This window comes from Protopterus annectens, chromosome 8.part0 (assembly GCF_019279795.1).
Source record: "Protopterus annectens isolate FY-2018-M chromosome 8.part0, PAN1.0, whole genome shotgun sequence".
NCBI classification, from domain to species: domain Eukaryota; kingdom Metazoa; phylum Chordata; order Ceratodontiformes; family Protopteridae; genus Protopterus; species Protopterus annectens.
In genome coordinates this window covers 1,371,812,945-1,371,835,103 of record NC_056741.1, presented here as the reverse complement: position 1 = coordinate 1,371,835,103, position 22,159 = coordinate 1,371,812,945, and the positions used below count along the sequence as shown (strand labels likewise).

Below are 22,159 nucleotides of genomic sequence, written 5' to 3'. Positions count from 1 at the left end.
TTTCTCCTCTTATTGTAAAGTTTGTTAATGGCTTGGGTCCACCAGACTGGACGTTTGCCCTTTGTGGAAAGAGTCTTGGTTTTATTTGGGATTGCCTGATCCATGCAGTCCTGGAGGTGTTCATAGAAGGCATTTGTAAGGGCTTCCGCAGCTTGGGTTGTGGTTTCCACTGGCTCAGGGGCCTTGAAGGATACCACACCAGTCTTGAGTAGTGTGAAGTTTGCTTTAGAGAAGTTCTTCACTGTGGTCTTTTTGTTTGGGGTGGGGCGGGATGTGGATTTCCAGTGAGATTAGTTTATGATCAGATCTCACCAGTGAGGGATATACTTCGTGTGGAGCATTTTGTCCCCATGTTTGTGATAATGAGATCTAGTATATTTTCTCCTCGTGGGAACAGTGACTAGCTGTTCCATGGCATTTGAATTTATGAACTCCAGGAACCGTTGGGCTAGAAAGTTAGGGCTTGAGTAATGTTCCCAGTCTATATTCGGTAGTTGAAGTCACCCAATATGATGGTGTTTGGAGATACATTTATACCCTCCAGTGTCTTCAGGAAGGCTGTGTGGGGTTCCTGAGTTTGAGAGGGTGGCCTGTAGCATGCTACAATTTGTAGAGCAGTTTTGCCTATGGTTAGTTGCACCTGGATGGTTTCGAAGCTTATGCGTTGCCAACAACCTGGAGGTGTGGGTATCCTTTATGAATATGGATACACCTCCTTTTGTGGTGTGGTCCGGGTTTTGGGGCGGAATGCATGATATGAGGTAAAACCTAATAGTGCCGGGGTGCTCTCAGGAACCTTGAACCAGGTTTCAGTTACAGCACAGACATCGATGTTCTCCATACTGAGAAGGGCCTCGAGTGCGTGCATTTTGAGATTTAGACTTCTGGCATTGAGCAGCATTACCCTCAGTTTCTTCCCATTTTTGTTTTCTAGGGTGGTAGGTTTAGAATTTGAGCCTTGCCTAAAAAAGGCACTATGGGGGTGGCAAGAGCCTTAGCCAATATCCGGAATCCCAGGGGTGACAGGTGCAAGCCGTCCCTTGCGAAGCAGCGTGGCTTGTCAAGCATGTCATCCCAGGCAGACAGACACTGGATCCCCTTTGAATGACACCAGACATTAAGCCAATTCCTTTACCCACAGCCAGGCAGGCACTAACAACGGATGCATCAGATTATGCCTGGGGGGCTCACATGGCAGGAAAATGTATTCAGGGCACATGGCCCGCAAGCCAGATGCATCTTCATATCAATCAAAAAGAGATGCCAGCTGTTCAGAATGCCCTGACAGCTTTCAAGGATCTACTTCATCCAGGACAACTACTGATAAAGACGGACAATACTACAGTCATGTGGTACATAAACAAACAGGGAGGCACACATTCCTACCCCTCTGCAGACAAGCCATGACTTTGTGGGACACAGCATTGACTTATCAAATTCACCTGCAAGCACAATTCCTGCCAGGAAAAATAAATACTCTGGCAGACGAACTAAGCAGAAACCTCATGGATCCCCACGAGTGGAAACTGGATCCACAAGTCTTCAGCATGATAACAAGGAAATGGGGATGCCCAGACATAGATCTATTTGCCTCCCCTCACAACTACCAATTACAGAGATTCTGCACAAGGATTTATCACAAGCTAGCATGGAAAGTGGATGCCCTATCCTTCAGCTGGAAAAACCTAAAAGTATATGCCTTTCCCCCACTGCCTCTCCTCCCCAAGGTACTCCTAAAGGTCAGACAAGAGAAGCCAAAAATTATACTGATTGCCCCAGACTGGCCACGCCAGCACTGGTACCCAATCCTAAAGAACTTGTCTCAAGGTCCAGCCTGGACATTGCCTCAAACTTCTCACTTACTGACCCAACAAAACAATCAGATCCTGCACAGCCAACTCAGGACCTTAAATCTGGCAGCATGGCGGATAATGTAGCCATTCAGAACACTCCTCTTTCAAAAGCCATCATGGATGTTATCTTGGAGGCCAGGAGGCCCAGTACCAGAAAATCTTATGCAGAAAAATGGAAGAGATTCTGTGCTTGGAACCAGGAACAAGGAATTGACATGTTTGTACCAAATATTCCTCAGATTTTACAATACTTAACTGAGATGCTGGACAAAGGCCTATCCTTTTCATCAATTAAGATTCATGCCTCTGCCATTTCAGCCCATTACAATACGGGACCACCTATTTTTTCTCATCCTTTAGTAAGGCAGTACCTCAGAGGGGCCAAAACATAAGACCTCCAAGGAGAGCACCAATACCTGCATGGGACCTCAATTATGTCTTGGAAAAGCTCACACTGCCTCCTTTTGAGCCAGCCTCAATGGCTGATATAAAATTCTTATCCTGGAAAACAGCTCTGCTCCTAGCAATAACCTCTGCAAGACGAGTCTCGGAGTTACAGGCACTCATGGCTGTGGAACCTTTTATCATTTTCCATCCAGACAGGGTTTCTCTGAGGACGAATTCTACATTTATGCCTAAGGTGGTGTCCAGTGTGGCCCTTAACCAAGCCATTCACTTGCCTACCTTTTATCCAAACGCACAGAATAAGGGTGAAATACTTCTACATTCTTTGGACATACACAGACAGCTACGCTTCTACTTGGACAGAACTAAAGCTTTCAGAAAGAATGAGCAACTTTTAGTGGCATATACTGCAGGATCACAAGGAAAGGCTATCTCAAAGCAGACTGTTTCTAAATGGATAGGCCATTGCATTCATTTCTGCTATTCACAGCATGGCAAATCAGTGCCTAAGGGCATTAGGCCACATTCTACCAGAGCAGCAGCCACTTCAGCAGCCTTCCTCAGAGGAGTACCAACCAAAGAAATCTTAGAGGCTGCAACTTGGAGTTCAGTGCACACTTTTACAAAGCACTACCACTTACCTCTCTACTCTAAATCCAGAGCAGGCTTTGCCACTGCAGTTCTGCAGGGCCTCATATCCTCTCCTAATCCTATTTAGCCCAGCCACCCATCCTCATTTAACCCAAGAGTAATGACTGCAACAGTGAAACACGAAACCCTCCCACCATCCCCCTTTCATTTGCTGGGTCTTATCTGTACTTCTCTATTGTATACAACCTATGTGGTGTATTTGCTTGTAGATGAAGGAAATGTTTACTTTAGTGCATGCATGTTTATTGGCATAATCTATTCAGCCTACCCTTCTAGGGGCACCTGACATCTGGGGCAAGAAAAACTGAAGAAAATGGCGTCGGCTGCATCTTTTATACCCCTGGCGCACTGACGTCAGGGAAGAGGCGACAGCAACTGATGCCGGACCAGGACTTTGGAATTCAGTCCGACTGTGGGTAGCCTGCCAGCAGGATAACCCAAGAGTAATGACTGCAACAGTGAATACACTCAAACATCTACATTTATGGTAGGTACACAACTGTACTTTCTCCCATTTTCTTTTGTGATCCCAAAATTGAGGGAGAAAGGATACTCCTTACCTTGGATGTCCACTGACAACTCAAGTACTTTCTTGACAGAACTAAGTCTTTCATCTCTTTGGATCAATTGTTCATTTCTTGTGAAGGTAAAAAGGGACAGCCTGTGTCAAAGAGGGCAATTTCCAAATGGTTGTCTGAGGTTATTGCCTTTTTTATACCCACAGAGCAAAACTATTCTAGGCAGGGTCAATGATCACCTTATCAGGGACTTGGCTTCATCTATAACATTTTGGAAAGGGTTGGATTCTAGAAGGATTCTAGAAGCAGCAACTTGGTCCTCTGCATGTACTTTTACAATGCGCTATAAGCTTGATTTCTTCTCTAGGTCTACCTCAGGCTTTGCTAGGACCATTTCCCAAGGTTTGTTGGATTCTTCTCTTTCCATCTCCCAAATGTAGTAAGCTAGGATAATCTACCCATGCAGCTAAGGCTACTGCAGTACTGATCAGTATAGTGAATATCATACAATTGTGTAGGTAAACTTACCATAACATTACCTGTTTGATCGGTGTTGCAGTAGCCATGCCCTCCCATCCACCCCTTTGTTTTTTGGTGTGTTGTTTATGCCAGGATGTTATTTATTTTTTGTTCTTCCTAACATTGTCTTTTCAGGGTTCAACCTCCCTCTCTTTGTTGGTTGGAAAGATCTGAAGGGCTTGGAACCCAAACTTGTCTTTTAGTCAGCTCAGCTCAAGCTGCCATACAGTGTGGGTGTGTGGAAGGTGCCTTGAAACTTTGGAAGCTGTCTAGCTGTTATGTCCTTGGCAGGATATAACCTATACAGCTAAGGCTACTGCAGCAGTGATCATTCGAACATCGACTGTTATGGTAAGTTTACTTGCAAAATACTTTTATTTTGCAGGTGGTCTCCAAAAGTGAGCAGCCTACTTAACACTTATCAGCTAAGATTTCCTTAATTAAATGGATTTGAGCATTATGAATGCTTGTGGTCAGCAACAGAATACTGACTGATTTTTGTGTCCTGGGTTTTTGGTCTCTCCACCTGCCGACCTTCAAACTGCCTTTTGTCAGTCTTGACCTTATTTGTTCACCTTGCCACTTGTTACAGCCCAGTAAAGAATTGAGAGCTGATCAAAATGGATGTCATACAGGCAGCCAAGGTGATTTGTGTCCTCATCCTCATCAAATGATGCAGGCAATGAGGGCATTTTACATGTCCCTAACTCTTCTGTCCTGGGATGTCAGACACTGGCACTCACATCACCACTGGAGTATAAAATATCTTTCCCTTGCATATGGTGCATGTTTCTACAAATATGAAATGTGGGTTGCCATCACCAGCTTGGCAGCACCAGACCCACTTACCCTGGTCTTTTGTTTTTTCATTGCTGCATGCCTCTACTTGCTTGTTGTGAATGGCAGACTGAGGCCATTTTCTCGCTCAGCTCCTATCTCCCATCCTTTCCTACTTGACTTCTTCAGAGCCCTAGCCACTACTTGAACAGAGGTCACATAGGTCATAGTGAATAATTTGTCCTGTATGCCATGTGGTTGAGTGGTTGCAGACTGAATTTAAGTGAAAGATAGCGAGACTGATTTTTTCAAAAGCAGCAGGCCAGAAGATCTTTTTTACAGTGGTCAAACATGCTGAAACTAACTTGATTTTACTAAAAACGGACATATTTCCTTTTTTCTAACTTATGTTGACCTTAAAGTCAGCAAAAGTAAATAAGAGGAGATGTGTTGCATTTGTGTAAGCAACTGTCTCCTGCAAAACTACTTGCCCTAGGTTTGTTTGTGTTAATTTTTCTGGATGCCATTGAAAGAAACTTTTGGTATGGTTCTTTTGTTAAATCAACCATGAATGTCTTTTACTTTGAGATCATGTCTCTAAATCATCAAAAAGAAGGTAGCATTATTTCTAACACTATTTTTTATTTACAATATTTGTTGTAAAAGTATTACATTACTCATTTGTAAAAATTGAAAATTGTACATTTTAGTTATGTATATTTCTAATCATGTTAGGATTAAATGGCCTGATGTGAAGTTGTTCTGTCTCACTGTTCATTCTTGAAGATGGGTTCGGAGCCAATCCTCGGCTCCAAGTTGGCCTACTACAAAGCTCAAAGTCTTCAGACAGCTCAAGGCCAAGTCCCCATCCCATGATGCACCTGGAGTTACCTCAGATCTAGTTTGCCGCTACAGTAGATTGGAGGTTCCTCAGCATAGCTCGGGCCAGTGCAAGTTTATTATCAAAACTTTTTCTAAATAACTTTATTTCTCTACTTAGAGTTATTTTTAGCTTCTATAGCTTTTTGTCATATTTTTTTTGTATATTTAGCTATTTAGAGTGCTTAGGTAACTAGTTAAAATGTGTGTGTGTTTTAGAGTGACACTTTGTCACAGCATATTGAGCCCATAGTTTTTGTCAGGGCTTATTTAAATAGTTTTTGGGTGTGTCTTTATTATATTACAGTAGTTTTTTTCTCTTGATACTGGCTGACCAGGATAGGGATGAACATCCTAAGTCAGGTTTCAAAAAATGTTCAAAATATGGACAGAAAATGTCCGCTACAGATAGCCATGTCAGCTGTGTATATTGTTTGGGAGCCTTGCACCTTCAGTAAAGCTGCTCCATTTGTCATTCCTTCTCTTCCAGGGTTCTTCAGGAGACAAAGAGAAAGTTAATTGATAGAGGACTAGTCAAACTGTCATTTCAGGAAGCTTTGAGTGACTAGGACATGTGTAGTAAATCTACAAAATCTTCCAAGGCTTCTACTTTGGAAGTAAAAAAAAATAAAAAAAAACGATGTTGGCTCCACACCCCTCAGAGCCGAGCGTCTTGTCTTTTCGGAGCCGGTCCCCAGTCCTGGAACCTGTATCCGAGGTACCTAAATTGCCAATCCTGCAATCAATGCCTCCATCCATCCATTCATCTCAGTCCTTGATAAGCCTCTCTGATTTGGATGTGGATCGTGTGGTGCAGAAGTTGTTACAAGCACCGGCATATGCAAAATTTTTATCAGCTCCGACCCAAGCAGTTTCGGAACCGAAGACTATATTGCCATCTACTTCCTTTCCTCCTCTAAGCCATTTCGGTCCTTTGGAGCCAGAGGAGTCGGACTTGATGATCGTTGAGCCTTCGGAGCCAACACCTGTTCCAGTGTCATCGGTCCAATTTACTCAGACATCCTCAGCACCGATTGAGGAGTCTAGGAGCCGACGCGCTCCGGTTGGGTCCAGGGAGGATATTCGGATTGGCTTGTCAGTTCTGACTTTGCCTCTCGGGACTTCGGCTTGCATGAGCTCAGCTCCTACCTCTGGTTTGGAGACTACTGTCCTGGTGCCGGGGGGGGATTGATGATTTCCTTGGATCCATCAGTCTCTTCTCATTGGAGCAGAGGTGCCTTTGAAGCCATGAGGAGAGTTCTGTCTCCTAAGACATCTATGATTTCAGGTCTGGCTACCTCCTCCCCAAAAGCATCTGTGTCTGCTTCTGCTTCACAGATTCATTCTAAGTGTAGAGACCCAGAGCCTCAGGAAGCCTCATTGATTGGCCCCTGATCTTCCGAGACCTCACCAGAGGTTCCCACTGATAAGGTTCCCAGGAAGAGAATCTGTAAGAGGAAGCACTTAGACTCCCCGCAGGAGTCTCTCACATCCGATACCGACTTGGATGAATCAGAAGGGTCTTTACAGTCACCCTCTGAGGATATCTCATTAGAAATCCTTAGGCAGAGGGGTGACTGTCAGTCCACCAACTCTACTAAAGACGAGTCAGTTCTCCTGAAGGCTTTCGGGTCTCAACCCTCCACCTCTTGGGTGTCTCCACCCTTCGATGAGCTCATGGAGCTGGTCTCATAAAGGGCGTGGGAGTCTCCAGACACCATGGAGCCTGTCACCAGGAGGCCTAATAAATTTTTTTCTGCCCCCCAGGAAAAGTCTTTTCTTACCAAGGGAGTGCCAGTTGATGTCATTGTGGTGGCGGCAAACACCAAAAAGGAGATGTCAGAAACTTCTTCCTCTGTCCATCCTCCTAACAGAGATTCTAGGATCATGAATAGATATGGGAAGCGCACGTACAGTTCAGCGACTTTTGGCCTACGTTCGCTGAACTATCTCACTCATTTTGCGAGACTGCAAAGAGATATTCTAAAAGAGCTTGGAGATACTCTTCAGGGTACAGTAGCTGCAGGAGCTTCAGACAGAGTTGCCTCTCAGCTTGCTACACTCAGTTCCATAGTGAACTCATCCATGCACCTAATTTCATATACAGCTGATGGAACGAGTAGGGCAGCGTGTACAGGAATTGCTCTTAGTAGCACTCCTGGATGCACTTGTGTTCCTTCGTGGAGCCCTTTAAGTCATCCTTTGTCAACACCCCTTTTGATGCATCATCCCTTTTCGGGCCCAAAGTTAAAGAAACTTTAACCAGGTGTGAACAGGAAGGAAAGACTCTATCTGCCATCGGAGTCCATTTTTCCACCCCTACCAGACCCTACCCCAAGAGTCAAAGGGGAGAAAATATGTGGTTCTGAAAAGCCCAAGAAGCATTTCAGGACACATGTGGTGAACCCCCCCCCTCCAGGGGTGGAGTAGATGGCAGTAATGGAAGGCGCCACCCTCATGGCAGAGGGGGTCCACAAAACTAGGGCAACAGAGAACAGTTCTTTGGGAAGCCCTACCAGTGCTCCTTAAAGGAGGCCTGACTGTCCTACTCTGGAATCAGTCTGGGGTTGCTTATCTTTGTATGCAGATGCCTGGCTCAAAATAACAAACGACAACTGGGTACAAAGTATAGTTTCCAGAGGCTATTTCATTCCTTTCGCCACACCCCCTCCATTGACAACAAAAAACCTGGACATTCCACCCAGTTACAGGGAACAGGCAACAGTAGAGGTCCAAACATTGCTAAGAAAAAGAGTCATCCAACCAGTCCCAGCTGACCTGATAGGATCTGGAACTTACTCAAGATTCTTTTCAGTTCCAAAAAAGATGGGGGACTGGAGACATATTTTGGACTTCAGCAGACTAAACAGATCTGTCAAGAAAGAGAAGTTCCAGATGGTCATGCTTCAATCGATACTTTCCTTCTTAGGGAAAGACAATTGGATGTGCTCGATAGATCTCCAGGATGCATACTACCATATACAAATGGCCAGACCATCCAGGGATCATCGTGCTTCTGGCTGGGAGCTAATCATTACCAGTTTCGAGCCCTGCCCTTTGGTCTCACTACAGCCCCCAGAGTGTTCACCAAATGTATGGCTGTGGTCACGGCTCACCTGAGACGTTTAGGATTCCAGGTGTTTACGTACCTAGACGATTGGCTTCTCACTGCCACCACCAGACATCAGCTTATACAAGCCAGGGACACCACTCTTTCTCTCTGCAGTCATCTGGGTATTACGATAAATTCAGAAAAATCTGCCTTGTCACCATCGCAACATATCATTTTTTCGGAGCAGAATTGGACACCACCACCACCACTTTGAGACTTCCAGCAGAAAGAGTCTTACTACTCCATCAGCAGGTTTACAATATCATATCCAAAGACTAGGTTCCAGCATCAGAAGTACTAAAATTGTTAGGCATGATGGCAGCTGCAATATTAGCAATACAGTTGGGTCGCATGCACATGTGGATTCTGCAATGGCTGTTATTCACTCAATGGTCTTACCAAGAGCTCCCAATGTCTCATCTCATAATGATCACAAACACATGCAAAAAGGATCTTCAGTGGTGGTTGACCTCTCTTCATGTAACAATAGGTCGTCCCTTTGTTCTACCCCCACCAGCAGCCATAGTGACCATGGACGCTTCCCTGATAGGGTGGGGAGGGGGCATTTTCAGGTAAGAACAGCCCAAGGCACGTGGACCGAACAGGAGACACATCTGCATATCAATGTCCTGGAGATGAGAGCGGTACTTTTGACATTGCAGTACTTCCAGGATTCTCTTCCTCTGGGAACAATTGCGATTCAGATGGACAACATGTCAGTGGTCTGGTACTTGAGCAAACAAGGAGGAACCAGGTCTTACACCCTTTGTCGCGAGGCCCTAAGAGTACGGCAGTGGGCTACATCCACCCAGTGCTTTCTGTTAGCAATGCACATCCCAGGGAAATCCAACGTGATAGCAGACAAACTGAGCAGAACAATTTTGTTGCCTCACGAGTGGTCCCTCAAGAAAGAAATAGAGGAGAGAATTTTCTGCAGGTGGGGCCAGCCGTGCTGCGACCTTTTTGCAAACCACATGAACACGAAATGCAGAAGCTACTTTGCCCTGATTCCCCCTCCGGGAGAAGCCCCAAGGGATGCACTCGTACATGATTTGCCTCCAGGTCTCCTCTAAGCATTCCCACCAATTCCCTTGATACCCAAAGTATTACAGAAAGCGAAAGCCCTGGGAAGGATCATCATTTTAATAGCCCCACATTGGCCTCATCAGATTTGGTTCCCCTTCCTTCAACTTCATCAATTGGAAGACCCTTGGATTCTGGACCCAGTTCCAGATCTTCTGACGATTCATTGGGGGATCTTCATCCCTCTCTTCAGTCCCTGAAATTGACAGCTTGGCTGCTCCAATTCCCAACATAGCCAGGTTTCATAACCTCTCAAATGAAATGCAGCAGATTCTGATATCTTCTCATAAATCCTCTACTAGGAAGCTATGTCTTAGCAAAGGGAAAACATTTTCTATATGGGCCTCTCAAAATAACATTGATCCCTACCAAGCCCCTGTTGCCTCCATATTAGAGTTCTTGACTATGCTTTTCAATAAAGGAGCTGCAGCAGCAACAGTTCGAGTTCAACTTGCTGCTATCTGTTATTTTCACCTTGGCTTTGAAGGACTGAACATAATGTCACACAAACTATCCAAAGCCTTTCTCAAAGGGACTTTTCATCTCAGACCACCTGTGAAATCTCCTTATACCCCATAGAATCTAAATGTTATGCTTTCACACATTATTCTCCCACCTTTCGAACCAGCTTTCTCATGCGATTTGAAATATTTATCATGAAAGACTATCTTTTTAGTAGCCATCACTTCTGCCTGTAGAGTGTCAGAGCTTCAGGCCTTGTCCATAAAGCCTCCTTATTTGATTTTCCATGCTGACAGAGTCTCCCTGTGAACAAATCCTTCATTCTTGCCCAAAGTTTGTACTGAATCTAACCTTAACCAGATTATAGATTTGTCAGTGTTCTTTCCCAAACACACCAACAGCTTAGAGTATATGTTGCACAAGCTTGATGTTCATAGACAGCTCAGATTTTACTTGGATAGAACAAAAGAGTTCAGAAAATCAGCCCAGCGCCCAACCTTCCACAAAAGCCACACACACGCACGTACTCACGCCTAGGGCCAGTTTTCGCGTGTCCAATCCACTTGCAGCATGTCTTTGGGGATGTGGGAGGAAACCGGAGTACCTGGAAGAAACACACATGACCACAGGGAGGACATGCAGACTCCACACAGAAGTCACCCCAGCCGAAGATCGAACCGGAGAGCCTCTTGCTGTGAAGCGACAACGCTAACCGCTGCACCACCACGGCCATCCAGAGAATGTCATGTGCATAATAAGAAAAATAAAACTGGGGGTATATTTGTATATCACAATACTTGGTGTTGCTAAAAAGTGAACTAGATGATAGTGATAATAATTAATGCATTTTAGATAAGTGGAAGGAAAAAAATAACTACTAACATGTATATTTACAGTATTCTAATGGAACTAAAAACCCTAGAAGAATTGAAGAAACACAGTGCTCTTCATACCTGGATTTCTCCTGCAGTACTGATTACTTGCATCGTATGCAGTTTTCAAGTGAAGACTAGCTGTCAAGTGAGGTACAATGGTACACATTCACAAACTTGCTTAGTGTGCACATAATTCCTTAACATGTCATATGAAACTGAGTGTGTCGGTTTAAATATTAAACAAAAAGGTGCATCAGTGTGTCAGTATTAGGGCTTGTGAGTCATTGCCCAAGTCCTTCTTGGAATCTCCTTTTATCCCATTGATTGAAAAGCTTGGATACCAAAACACTCATATCCAAGTGGTCGCTTTTGTTTGCGTTGCTGTCATGATTTTATTGCCAGCTGTACAATTTACACTTTACAGAACTTTAGCTTCTGAGTATGTTCAGCACCAGTGGAGTCTCCTGTTGATTCCAGCACATTGATGAATCTTAATAGAAGTTAATGCAGATTAGTCAGAAAGGAGCGAGACTGGAGGAAGGAGTGTAAATGAAAAAAGTCTTAAACAAAGCAATACATATACAGACTGAATTGTAATGTTTTTAAAACCTGTAGTGTTATAGTCTGCCTCACTTCCCTCTTTGTTCTATGAAGTATAAGTAGTAGTAAACTAAATCAAAACTAGGTAAAAAGATTGATATAAAAAGAGAATTCCTGTTGCACTGACTCATCAGACCCTTAATTCTGTCTGCAGTTTCATCAGCCTGTACTCCTTTCTAAGGCATGCAGTATTCCATCTGATGCCTCATTATGGCATTTCCACAGCACTGATTTAAATGTTTAGGTTTGGTGCTCAGCTATCAAAAACATGCTGCATTTGCAAACATAAAACAAGAATTCTACTCTCAGTAGCTGGATTTTCTGTATATTTATATTACTAAGGTTAGCGAACTAGTCAAATGACCCCTTTTGGGCATGATCTAAGGTTGATACAATAGTTTCAAGAGTACAGTATAAAAAGAAGTTGGCCAGTTGTTTAGCAAAGCAAATAACATGGATATAAAGGTATATTACAAAACAAATATTTGGGCAAATAGTCAGCAAAGTTGTGTATCAAGTCACAAAAACAAATTATCAGGGACAGATAAAACAGAGAAGCTATTATACCAACAATATTTTACATTTGTTATTCTGGACTATGTATGCCTTGCTGTTTCTTTTTAGGGGTTTTCCAGGGTCTCTGGTTCCTTCCATATTCCAAAGACATGCCGTTTTGCAAAGTGACAGTCCTTTGAGCTGACAGTAGGTAGGTGTGTGTGTGTGTGTGTTTGTGTGTGTGTGCGTGTGTGTGTGTGTGTGTGTGTGTGTGTGTGTGTGTGTGTGTGTGTGTGTGTGTGTGTGTGCACGTTCTTTGGTAAATTAGTATGCTCTCTATGACTGGTTGTATGTCTTGGGTACACTGCTTAATAGGATAGGCTGTAACTCACTTGCAACCCATAGTGAGGTAAAGCAGGTCTCAGAAAATGAGAGAATTAATGAAATACTAATTCTGTTTTGCAGCACTGTCTTTATTATACCTAAATGCCAAACAGCTAGGTCTTTGCCTCAGTTGCTTCCTATGTATTTAGAGACTGCTGCTTTCACAGACCAAAGTGATTTAGAGTGCATGAGAAGAGCTTTATATAGGGAAATGATGTAGAACATAGGGGGACATCAGAGCGACATTTGGGACGTTGAGTGTGGTATGATGCATCCATGGGGTCTAGCAGGCTGCAGTAATACTGATGTGCATATGTTTACATAAAAATGTTTATTTTTCTACCTCAGGGTGCTAATTATATTGAACACCAAACACAATTGCAGGCACAAGTACCTTGCAGATATGTCAAATCTAATTAAGGCTACTCCTGCAGTTTCAGTAATATTTGTATGTTGGTAAACATGGTTATCAGATGTTGTTATTCATTTCACTTATGTGACATTGTGCATGCGCCCCTCCCTGCTGTTCACATTATATTTATTGACTGAGTCATGGATAATTGGTTTCAGGTGCCTGTGAGGTTTGTGGTATCTGGAGATACCATCACTTATGGAAACCCCCCGCATGGTATGTTATGTTATGTTATGTTATTGTGACTTAATCTACTTAGTTCAGTATCCTCTGAATCCAATTAAATGAAACTTAGTGATCCTATATATTATGGAATGAAAATTTCCAGGTGTTAGTACCTTGGGGAGTCTAAAATATGAGCATAGTCCAGAATAATGTTCTAGCAAGAAAAGGACAGCCAAGAATTTTCTGATCGTGCCAGAAAGCCCCCCCCCCCAGCCCCTGACTGTTTTAGCCCGCTAGCTGTCACCATATTTTACTCACTCAGAAATGATGATCCAAACTTCTGCAAATATAGATTGTGTAAAAAGATCAAAGTAAATGTATATATACTGTAATGGTAGATGCATTCTATACATATGTGTATATAAGTGTGTGCATGTTTCACAGAGGGAAGATTCTTATTGCATGATTAGATAGTGTAGCAACACTTACAGGAAAAAACACTTTAGCTCTTGGCTGCTGTTTATTTAAGTTGCCACTAACATGTCTACACAGTGCACTGCCTAATTGTTAATTGAAATGCTTGTGGCCTAATGAAGGGTGGGAGGACGGAAATGTTGTAGAAACTCAGAGCTTGAGAATTGCGACCTCCCACATCTAGTTTAAACAAAATCTAATTTGGCGCAGCACAATTAATTGCCAAATAAATTGTGTAGGAATTGAAATTACTCACTGTGTGGGCTGTTCAGTCACAATTCTCTAGTCTCTCCATTTGTCTTTCTTCTATATAGTACATACATGCACCGTAATGTCGACCTTATTACAGAAGCATGACAAATCAATTGGCTTTAAAATAATATACATGACAGTTGGCACTCATAATATCAACATTCCCGTTTGTTTTTCTGTTTTCTTTCGTATGCATTTTTATTCCATTTTTCTAAACTCACTCCAGTCCTTAAAAATAACAGTCAAGGCCTGTCAGAAAATACCTAAAAGCAGTGTAGCACCATAGTGTTAGAGTAGACAATGCAAATTTTTGCTGTATTTTAATTTAAGAGAGAGTCTATGGAAAAACAAAAATTATGATGTGGCACTTTTTGTCATGCAAACAAACATGCATACTGTCTTTCAGATACCAAAGCTTTCATCCTCAGTGTTTTATCAAGATTATATTTCTTCATTTCTGCTCTGACTGCTTTGTGCCTCTCAGAAGTTTCTGTCAGAAAATACTAAGAAATGGAGTGCCACTGTAGTGCGATCTCAGAGTGAGAATATAAAAGTAGTGGGGGTGTCTTTTTTGTTTTCAGTTTATTTCTATTTCGTGAAAATGCATTTTGAAAAAATGCACTTTCACATAAAAGAGTTTGCCTGATTACACTTCGTTGAAACATAATTTCCATATATATATATATATATATATATATATATATATATATATATATGTGTGTGTGTGTGTGTGTGTGTGTGTGTGTGTGTTCCAGCCTCCTGTTATAACCAGAACTTTACTTTCCTTTGAACAAAGTAAAAAATGCTTATGTGTATTATGTTTAAATTTCTTTGCAGACACATGGGACTTCAAGCAGTCTACACGAAATATCTCTCCCACTATAAACCAGGCTAACATTGTGGATTTGCACCCTGCATCTGTGTACAGTATTCGGATGTACTCTTTTAACAAGATTGGACGGAGTGAGCCCAGCAAAGAACTCACCATCAGTACAGAAGAGGCAGGTATGGCATCTGTTTTATTCTAGACATTACTAAACACTGAATTATTTGAACAGTGATGCATTAAGTCAGCAGATTGCAGTTATCTTAGTGATCAACCATATTATTGTTTGAAGAGTTGGTAGGATTATGTAGTTAGTCTGCTATGATGCCAGTCAGAACAGTATCTCTGTCCCAGCAACATAGACCAAGACTTGAGACAGACATTTATATGGATCCTAAGGAGGATATGTCCTTTAGAACTCCTGTAAGGAAGACTGTGCTTGTGTTCCAACTTAACTTGGATCTCTCCCATAGTAACGTAGACTTCAACTAAGTTAAACTCTCACAAATATATTCATGTACGAATATACAGACCATGACATTACTACTTCAGTCATTGTTTGTTACTTCCTTATCAGCTCTGTCTACAACCACCTACTAAAAGTAATGAATTAATGCAAATCCCTTACCAGGCACTTTCATTTAGAACTACTCAGGAAATTCTCAGACATCTGTCCATGGTGCTGAAAATAAAGAAAGGGCATGACAATCACCAGTACTCAAGCACTAAGGATAGGGCCTTTTATCAAGAAAATAGGATCTGACACCCTGATTGTGACTGATGAGCTGCTAGTGCGAGAAATATTGAACTTAACAGACTGTAAGCCAACAAACAATCACTAAAATGGATGACATTCTTTCTGTTATTTCACAGGGAGCTCACTGATCATTAAATGATAGTGTTTATCTATTAACAGTATGATGTTGGGGTTACACTGAGCTTTTATGCTTGTAAAATGAGTCCACTTTCATGTAACTCTTTGTTCTTAAGTTTCTCTCTGCAATCCCCCTACCTAAGGTCATCATGCAGAATTCTTAACAGCTGTGCATAGTGCTGATATACCTGCACAGTCTGCCTCCTATCAGCCCAGGAACATTTTTTGTCATATTCGATGCTAAACTGGATACATAGATAATTATTGTCTGGATGCTTCCTGAGTGCATGTCTGATTATATCCTTTGCAGCCTTCCCTACCTTAGCAATAGAGAGAATTAAGCCTACGAGGTGTAAATGAGATTTACTTTGTGGTATAGGGTTTGATTTTCTCAGCAGATATTTGCTTAATGTTTGACTGTGAGCGAGCCATTTAACCAGACATCTGATGTCAGTTTTTATTCTGATGGGTTTGGATCTGTGATGCCATATCCAACTGGATCACTGCAAAAGCTTGTGGCAACTTTGAACTCTCGAGCCACTCCCTTGCCCATAGTGTACCAACCCCCATTATCTCAGATCTTGTTTGCCGCCATTAGGTGAAAAATGTGGTGATTTGTCTCTCAAGCTATTCATCTAGATAAAAGCTTATTTTTTGTTATTCTTGCTGTAATATTTATATATGTTATATTTCCTGTCACCTTTTTCCTTCTTAAGTACTAGTGTACGCTTGATAATATCATTAGTATCACTGTCTCTCTCACTTTTCCTTCTATGCTAGCATAGTTTCTTGTACTACCTTTGTAGGTAGTTTGATTCTCCTTGTTCTTCCCTTTCTTCCAAAAAACGTCTTTTCTATCCATCTACATTAGTTTTTCTGTTTGTTATTGTTGCTATGACTGAAAAGGAGAAAACCCCAATGGGTTTTAAAAAATGTAGGAAATGCGGTCAAAAAACTCCCTTTTCTGACCCACACACACTTTGTGTGTATTGCCTTGGCCCACTTCATGTACAGGAGAGTTTTGCTATTTGTCACATGTTTAACCCAAGGGTATTGGTTGAACTCAAAAATAAACTCTTTTTGAAGGGGCTTTTGACTTCTTTTGGTGAAACAATTTTTGGAGACATATCTTAAAAAGTACCTCAAACTTCTCCAAGCTCTTCAACAGCTTCCCCCAAGACCTCAGAGAAGTCTTTAAAAAGATCTTCTTTGGATCCTATGGTTTCTCTGAATCCGTTATAGAAGAAGGAAGCAAAACTCTCGCATCAGACTTCTTTGGATCAGAGAAAGACTAAAAATTTACCATCAGATCTGACTATTTCTTCAGATCCAAAGTCCCCAAAGATTAAGCTCTGAAGGCTTCAGATCAGACAAAAATTTCAGATGTGACTTCTTTGCCTAGAACAAGGTACTTCTCATCAGTGGACCCAGTCCTATCAAGAGTACCATCTCCATTCTTGTATAAACCAGAATGGCCTTCAATGTATTTCTCTCACTCTTCTAGAAGCTGTACTGTAGAGTATGTGGAGATGGTAGTTAGAGGATGTGAAGATGATAGTGAGACAAATCAGAGCCAGATAGTTTTTATCTCGGCTCTTACCCCATCAGGTCAGGAAGCCCATACATCCACAGTGCCACCTCTAACTTTTCCTCCTCTGTCTCCTTCCATGGTCTCAAAGTCCTTGGATCCAAGTTGTCCAGGCCCAGCTACTTCAGATCTGAGGATTGTTGTGTCCTCGGATCCTATGTTTGCTCTGAGCTCTTTGGTGCAGTCAGATCTGTAGAGCTCTCAGAGCTGATTCTGCCCTGTCGGATCTGAGGTGTTTCAGTCAACTCCAAGAGCTTCAGAGCCATCTCTGCACCTTTGAGCCTCGGCATTAGTAAGTTTGGTTCTGACATCTGCCTCGGGGGTGTTCCTCAGAGCAGGGAAAGACCAGGGATCAAAAAGCCCTTTTTCTCGGATCCAGGTTCCTATTCCTCCCTACGAAGGTTTACTTTTAGGACTTTGGAGAGAGCTCTGTCAGCAACCATGACTCAGACGGTGCCTATCCCCTTGAGTCCTGTATCTGCATCAATCCAACCTTTGTGCCAAGATTCTCAACTAAACTCTCCTCAGGGATAGCTGGTATCAAAACCCCAGGACTCCCATATTTTGACCTCTTCTGATAGCTATCCAGAATACCCGAGTGAGGAGGTCCCTAAAAAGAGGACATGCAAGAGGAAGCATTTAAATTCCCCTAAATCTGTCACCGAGGATACAGATTTTTAGGAAGGCTTAGGGGTCCACGTTCACCTCCTGATGATGTCTCATTCTGAGACATCCTCAAAATCCTGCAACAGAGAGGTGGCTGGAAGCCCAGCAACCCTTTGTCAGAGGAATCTGTACTACTGGAAGAGTTTGGTACAGGTCCATCTACTTCCTGGTTGACTCTGCACATGACCTCATTGACTTGGTCTCTCAGTGGGCATGGAAGGAACCTGGCACCATTAAGCCATTCCCAGGAAGCCCAACAAAATATAACTTTACCAGGGGTAGACATTTCTCGTCCAGAGGTCCCCCTGTTGATGCCATGGTTGTGGTGACAGCCACTATAAAGGAATTTCAGGAGGAGAGTTCTTCTGTTCATCCCCCAACAAGGAGTTGCAGGCAATGGACAGATTTGGGAAGCATGACTGTGCTTCAGCGACCTTTGCCTTAAGGTCTCTGTACTATTTGGCACATTTCACCAGACTATGTATGGATCTGCTTAAGGAACTATCAGATACCCTAGCAGGAACCATTTCTGAAGAAGTGAAAGTTTCTGTCACTTCTCAGTTGGTGACCCTACAATTGATATCCGACTCGTCCATGACACTTATTGCTAATGTAGCAGAAGGAATCTCAAGGGTAGCAAGTTCAGGCATATCCATTAGGAGACAGAGCTGGATGCTTTTATGTGATTTTGCAGAGCCTTTTAAGTCTACATTTGTCAGTGTTCCCTTTGACAGCATGTCTGCTTTTGGTTCTAAAGTAAAAGGCACTTTGTCCAGGATCACAAGTAAAAAGAATCATTTGCAGTACCACAGTGTCAGTGCACCTGGTTCTTCAAGTGCTGGTATCAATGTTGGCAGCAATAACCTTAGTTTCATTGGCCAGATTTCATATGAGGGTTCTTCAATGGATGATGGCATCATAATGGTTAATACTTCAGGTCCCTTTATCCACTCAAATACGAATCACCAACATGTGCAAGAAGAATCTGATGTGGTGGATCCAGTCAGAACAAGTGTACAGGGCGATTTATTTGTCCCCTCTCAGCCCAAGGCCATAATGGCCATGGATGTTTCCTAACTGGCATTGGGGGGAGCATTACCTGGGAAAGACAGTCCAAAGCAGAAGGTCCCCCAAAGAGGACAATTTGCATATCAATGTCCTAGAGTTGAGAACAGTGCTTTTAGCATTGCAGGCTTTTCAGGATGCTCTCCCATCAGGAGTGATTGTGATACAAATGGACAACATGTCAGTGGTGTGGTACATCAACAAACAAGGAGGGACCAGAGCGTACCCCCTATGTCGAGAAGCACTAAGGGTGTGGCAATGGGCAGTATCTTCCAACTGCTTTCTCTTAGCAACATACATTCTGGGGAAATCCAGCATGATAGCAGACAAATTGAGCATGTGCATTCTGTTACCTCACAAATGGTGCTTCAACCAGAAGGTAGCAGAGTTAATTTTCTGCAAGTAGGGCCAGCCCTGCTGCGATCTTTTTGCATCTCCCCTGAACAAAAAGTGCAGCAGCTACTTTGCCCTAATTCCCCCACAGAGGAAGTCACCAAGGGATGTTGTTATCCACGATTGGCCCCCGGGTTACTTTATGCACATCCTTTGATCCCTGTGATTCCAAAGTTCCTTCAGAGAGCTGCCAGGTTGAGGAGCAAAGTCATTCTCATTGCACCCTTTTGGCCTCAACAGGATTGGTTTCTTTTTCTGTGGCCTCATTTCATTCATCGACCCTGGATTCTGGAGCCATCTCCAGATCTCCTGTCTTACCTGACAGACATGATACATCCGGACCTTCTGAATTTCAACTGACAGCTTGGTGTCCCAATTCCAGTAATAGCCAGACAACTGATGCTCTCATCCCCTGTCTTGCGAAGTTTCTCTTAAACCATCCACAAGGAAACTTTATGCTAATAAATGGAAAAGATTTGTACACTGGGCACTTCAAAAACATGTGGACCCTTTTTCTGCCCCTATTCATGATGTTCTAGAGTTATTGATGCTACTGTTTAACCAAGGGGCCACTTCTTCAACAACAAAAGTCCGGTTGGCAGCAATTTCTGATTTTCATATTGGATTTTAAGGGTCTTCATTGGCTTCTCTTAAGGTATGTAAAGCCATTTTATGGGGCACAATTCTACTCAGACCTCCTTTTAAAGGTCCCACTCCTGCATGTGATCTAAATCTGGTACTGCAATCCTTGGTCCTTCCACCCTTTGATTCTGTTCATGATTACGATCTTAAATTTCTGTCTTGGAAAACTTTATTTTTGATTGCCATTACTTCTGCCAGATGAATTTCAGAAATCCAGGCCGTGTTGGTGAAACCTCCATACTCAATTTTTCATAAGGATAGTTTCCTTATGAACTAATACATCCTTTTTACCCAAAGTTGTGTCACACTCTAACATTAACCAATCCATTAATCTACCAGTTTTCTTCCCTATTTACTAAACAAGGGAGAATACTTATTACATTTATTTGATGTTCATAGGCAATTACATTTCTATTTACATAGAAGAAAAGATTCCAGGACCACCAGGGCTTCAGGCAGAAACAAATCCTTTTATTAAAGCATAAGCGCTTTCATGCCCACAACGCGGCACTTCATCAGACATAAAACAAATAAATCACAAACTCAATATATACTAAAATCAATTAAAATCAATTAGTATAAAATAATTAAACAATTAATGAATCAATTTACGTTACTTTAGCAAAGGTTTTAAAGGTACAAATGTGTTTAGTCCAGGGTTTCTGTGTGCTTGTAATTTCATTATCCACCTACTATCAGATTTCTCTATAATATTGTTAAAATCTTCACGTCTTTTACTGGAATTAAAACACTGTAATACTAAAAACTCAAAGGAATGATCACTAAAACTATAAATATGTTTAAATAAAGCACTATTCATGTCATGATTTCTAATATATCCAACATGCTCCAAAATCCTCTCTTTTAACATCCTAGTTGTTTTACCAATATAAAAACTTTCACACTTTGTGCAGGAAGCAAGATATACCAAACATTTCGTAGTGCAATCAGCATAAAATCTAGGAATAAAAGTAAACCCATTATATGGGTGTGCAAATGTCTTTACATCTGATATATATTGACACGCTAAACAATTCCTACATATAAATGTCCCTTTTCTATCAGAAATGGGAACAATACTAGTCCTTTTACCATAGCAAAGCTGTCTTTTAAGAGAGATCCCATTTTTAAAACAGAAATGAGGTTCATCTCCTACAACATCAAAAATGATGTTATCAGATGTCAATATAGGCCAATTCCTACGTATAACATCACATACAGTTCCCAAGTCACTTGAAAAAGTAATAACAGGTCTTAAAAAAATCATTTTTATATTTACTAGAGGATGTAGATGAAGCATGAACTTAGACTATTTGCTCATAATTTGATGCTAAAAGTTATTTATCCTAATAATAGTACCAGTTTATGTACTTATAAGAAACTGGTCTCTCTTAAAAGACAGCTTTGCTATGGTAAAAGGACTAGTATTGTTCCCATTTCTGATAGAAAAGAGACATTTAAATGTAGGAATTGTTTAGCGTGTCAATATATATCAGATGTAAAGACATTTACACACCCATATAATGGGTTAAAAATGACTAGGATGTTAAAAGAGAGAATTTTGGAGCATGTTGGATATATTAGAAATGATGATATGAATAGTGCTTTATTTAAACATATTTATAGTTTTAGTGATCATTCCTTGAAGTTTTTAGTATTACAGTGTTTTAATTTCAGTATAAGACGTGGAGATTTTAACAATATTATAGAGAAATCTGAGAGTAGGTGGATAATGAAATTACAAGCACATAGAAACCCTGGACTAAACACATTTGTACCTTTAAAACCTTTGCTAAAGGAATGTAAATTGATTCATTAATTGTTTAATTATTTTATACTAATTGATTTTAATTTATTTTAGTATATATTGAGTTTGTGATTTATTTGTTTTATGTCTGATGAAGCACCATGTTGTGGGCATGAAAGTGCTTACATTTTAATAAAAGGATTTGTTTCTACCTGAAGACCTGGTGGTCCTGGAGTGTTTTCTGCCAGTTCCAGTTGTGTTTTATGTTCGGGACCTTTACTGCCTTGGTATATACACATTTTTTGGTGTCGTGCTTTGCTTCTTTGTTGCCCTTGGCAGACATGGCTGATAGACTTGATATTGAACTTGGCTATAGACCAGTAATTGGTGAACATACTGACTCTGTTAAAAGACTACAACGTCTAATGATTATCGGTACCAA

General features: G+C 41.6%; 1 protein-coding gene across 1 annotated transcript in view; it reads left to right on the top strand.

The window, feature by feature from the left end:
- The window catches only part of DSCAML1 (DS cell adhesion molecule like 1), a 1,743,400-nt gene that overhangs the window by 734,485 nt on the left and 986,756 nt on the right, over nucleotides 1–22,159 (top strand). Inside the window, exon 9 of the mRNA XM_044080956.1 lies at nucleotides 14,754–14,921. Within this exon, the coding sequence (XP_043936891.1) occupies nucleotides 14,754–14,921 (168 nt within the window). The remainder of the gene's footprint in view (nucleotides 1–14,753; nucleotides 14,922–22,159) is intronic.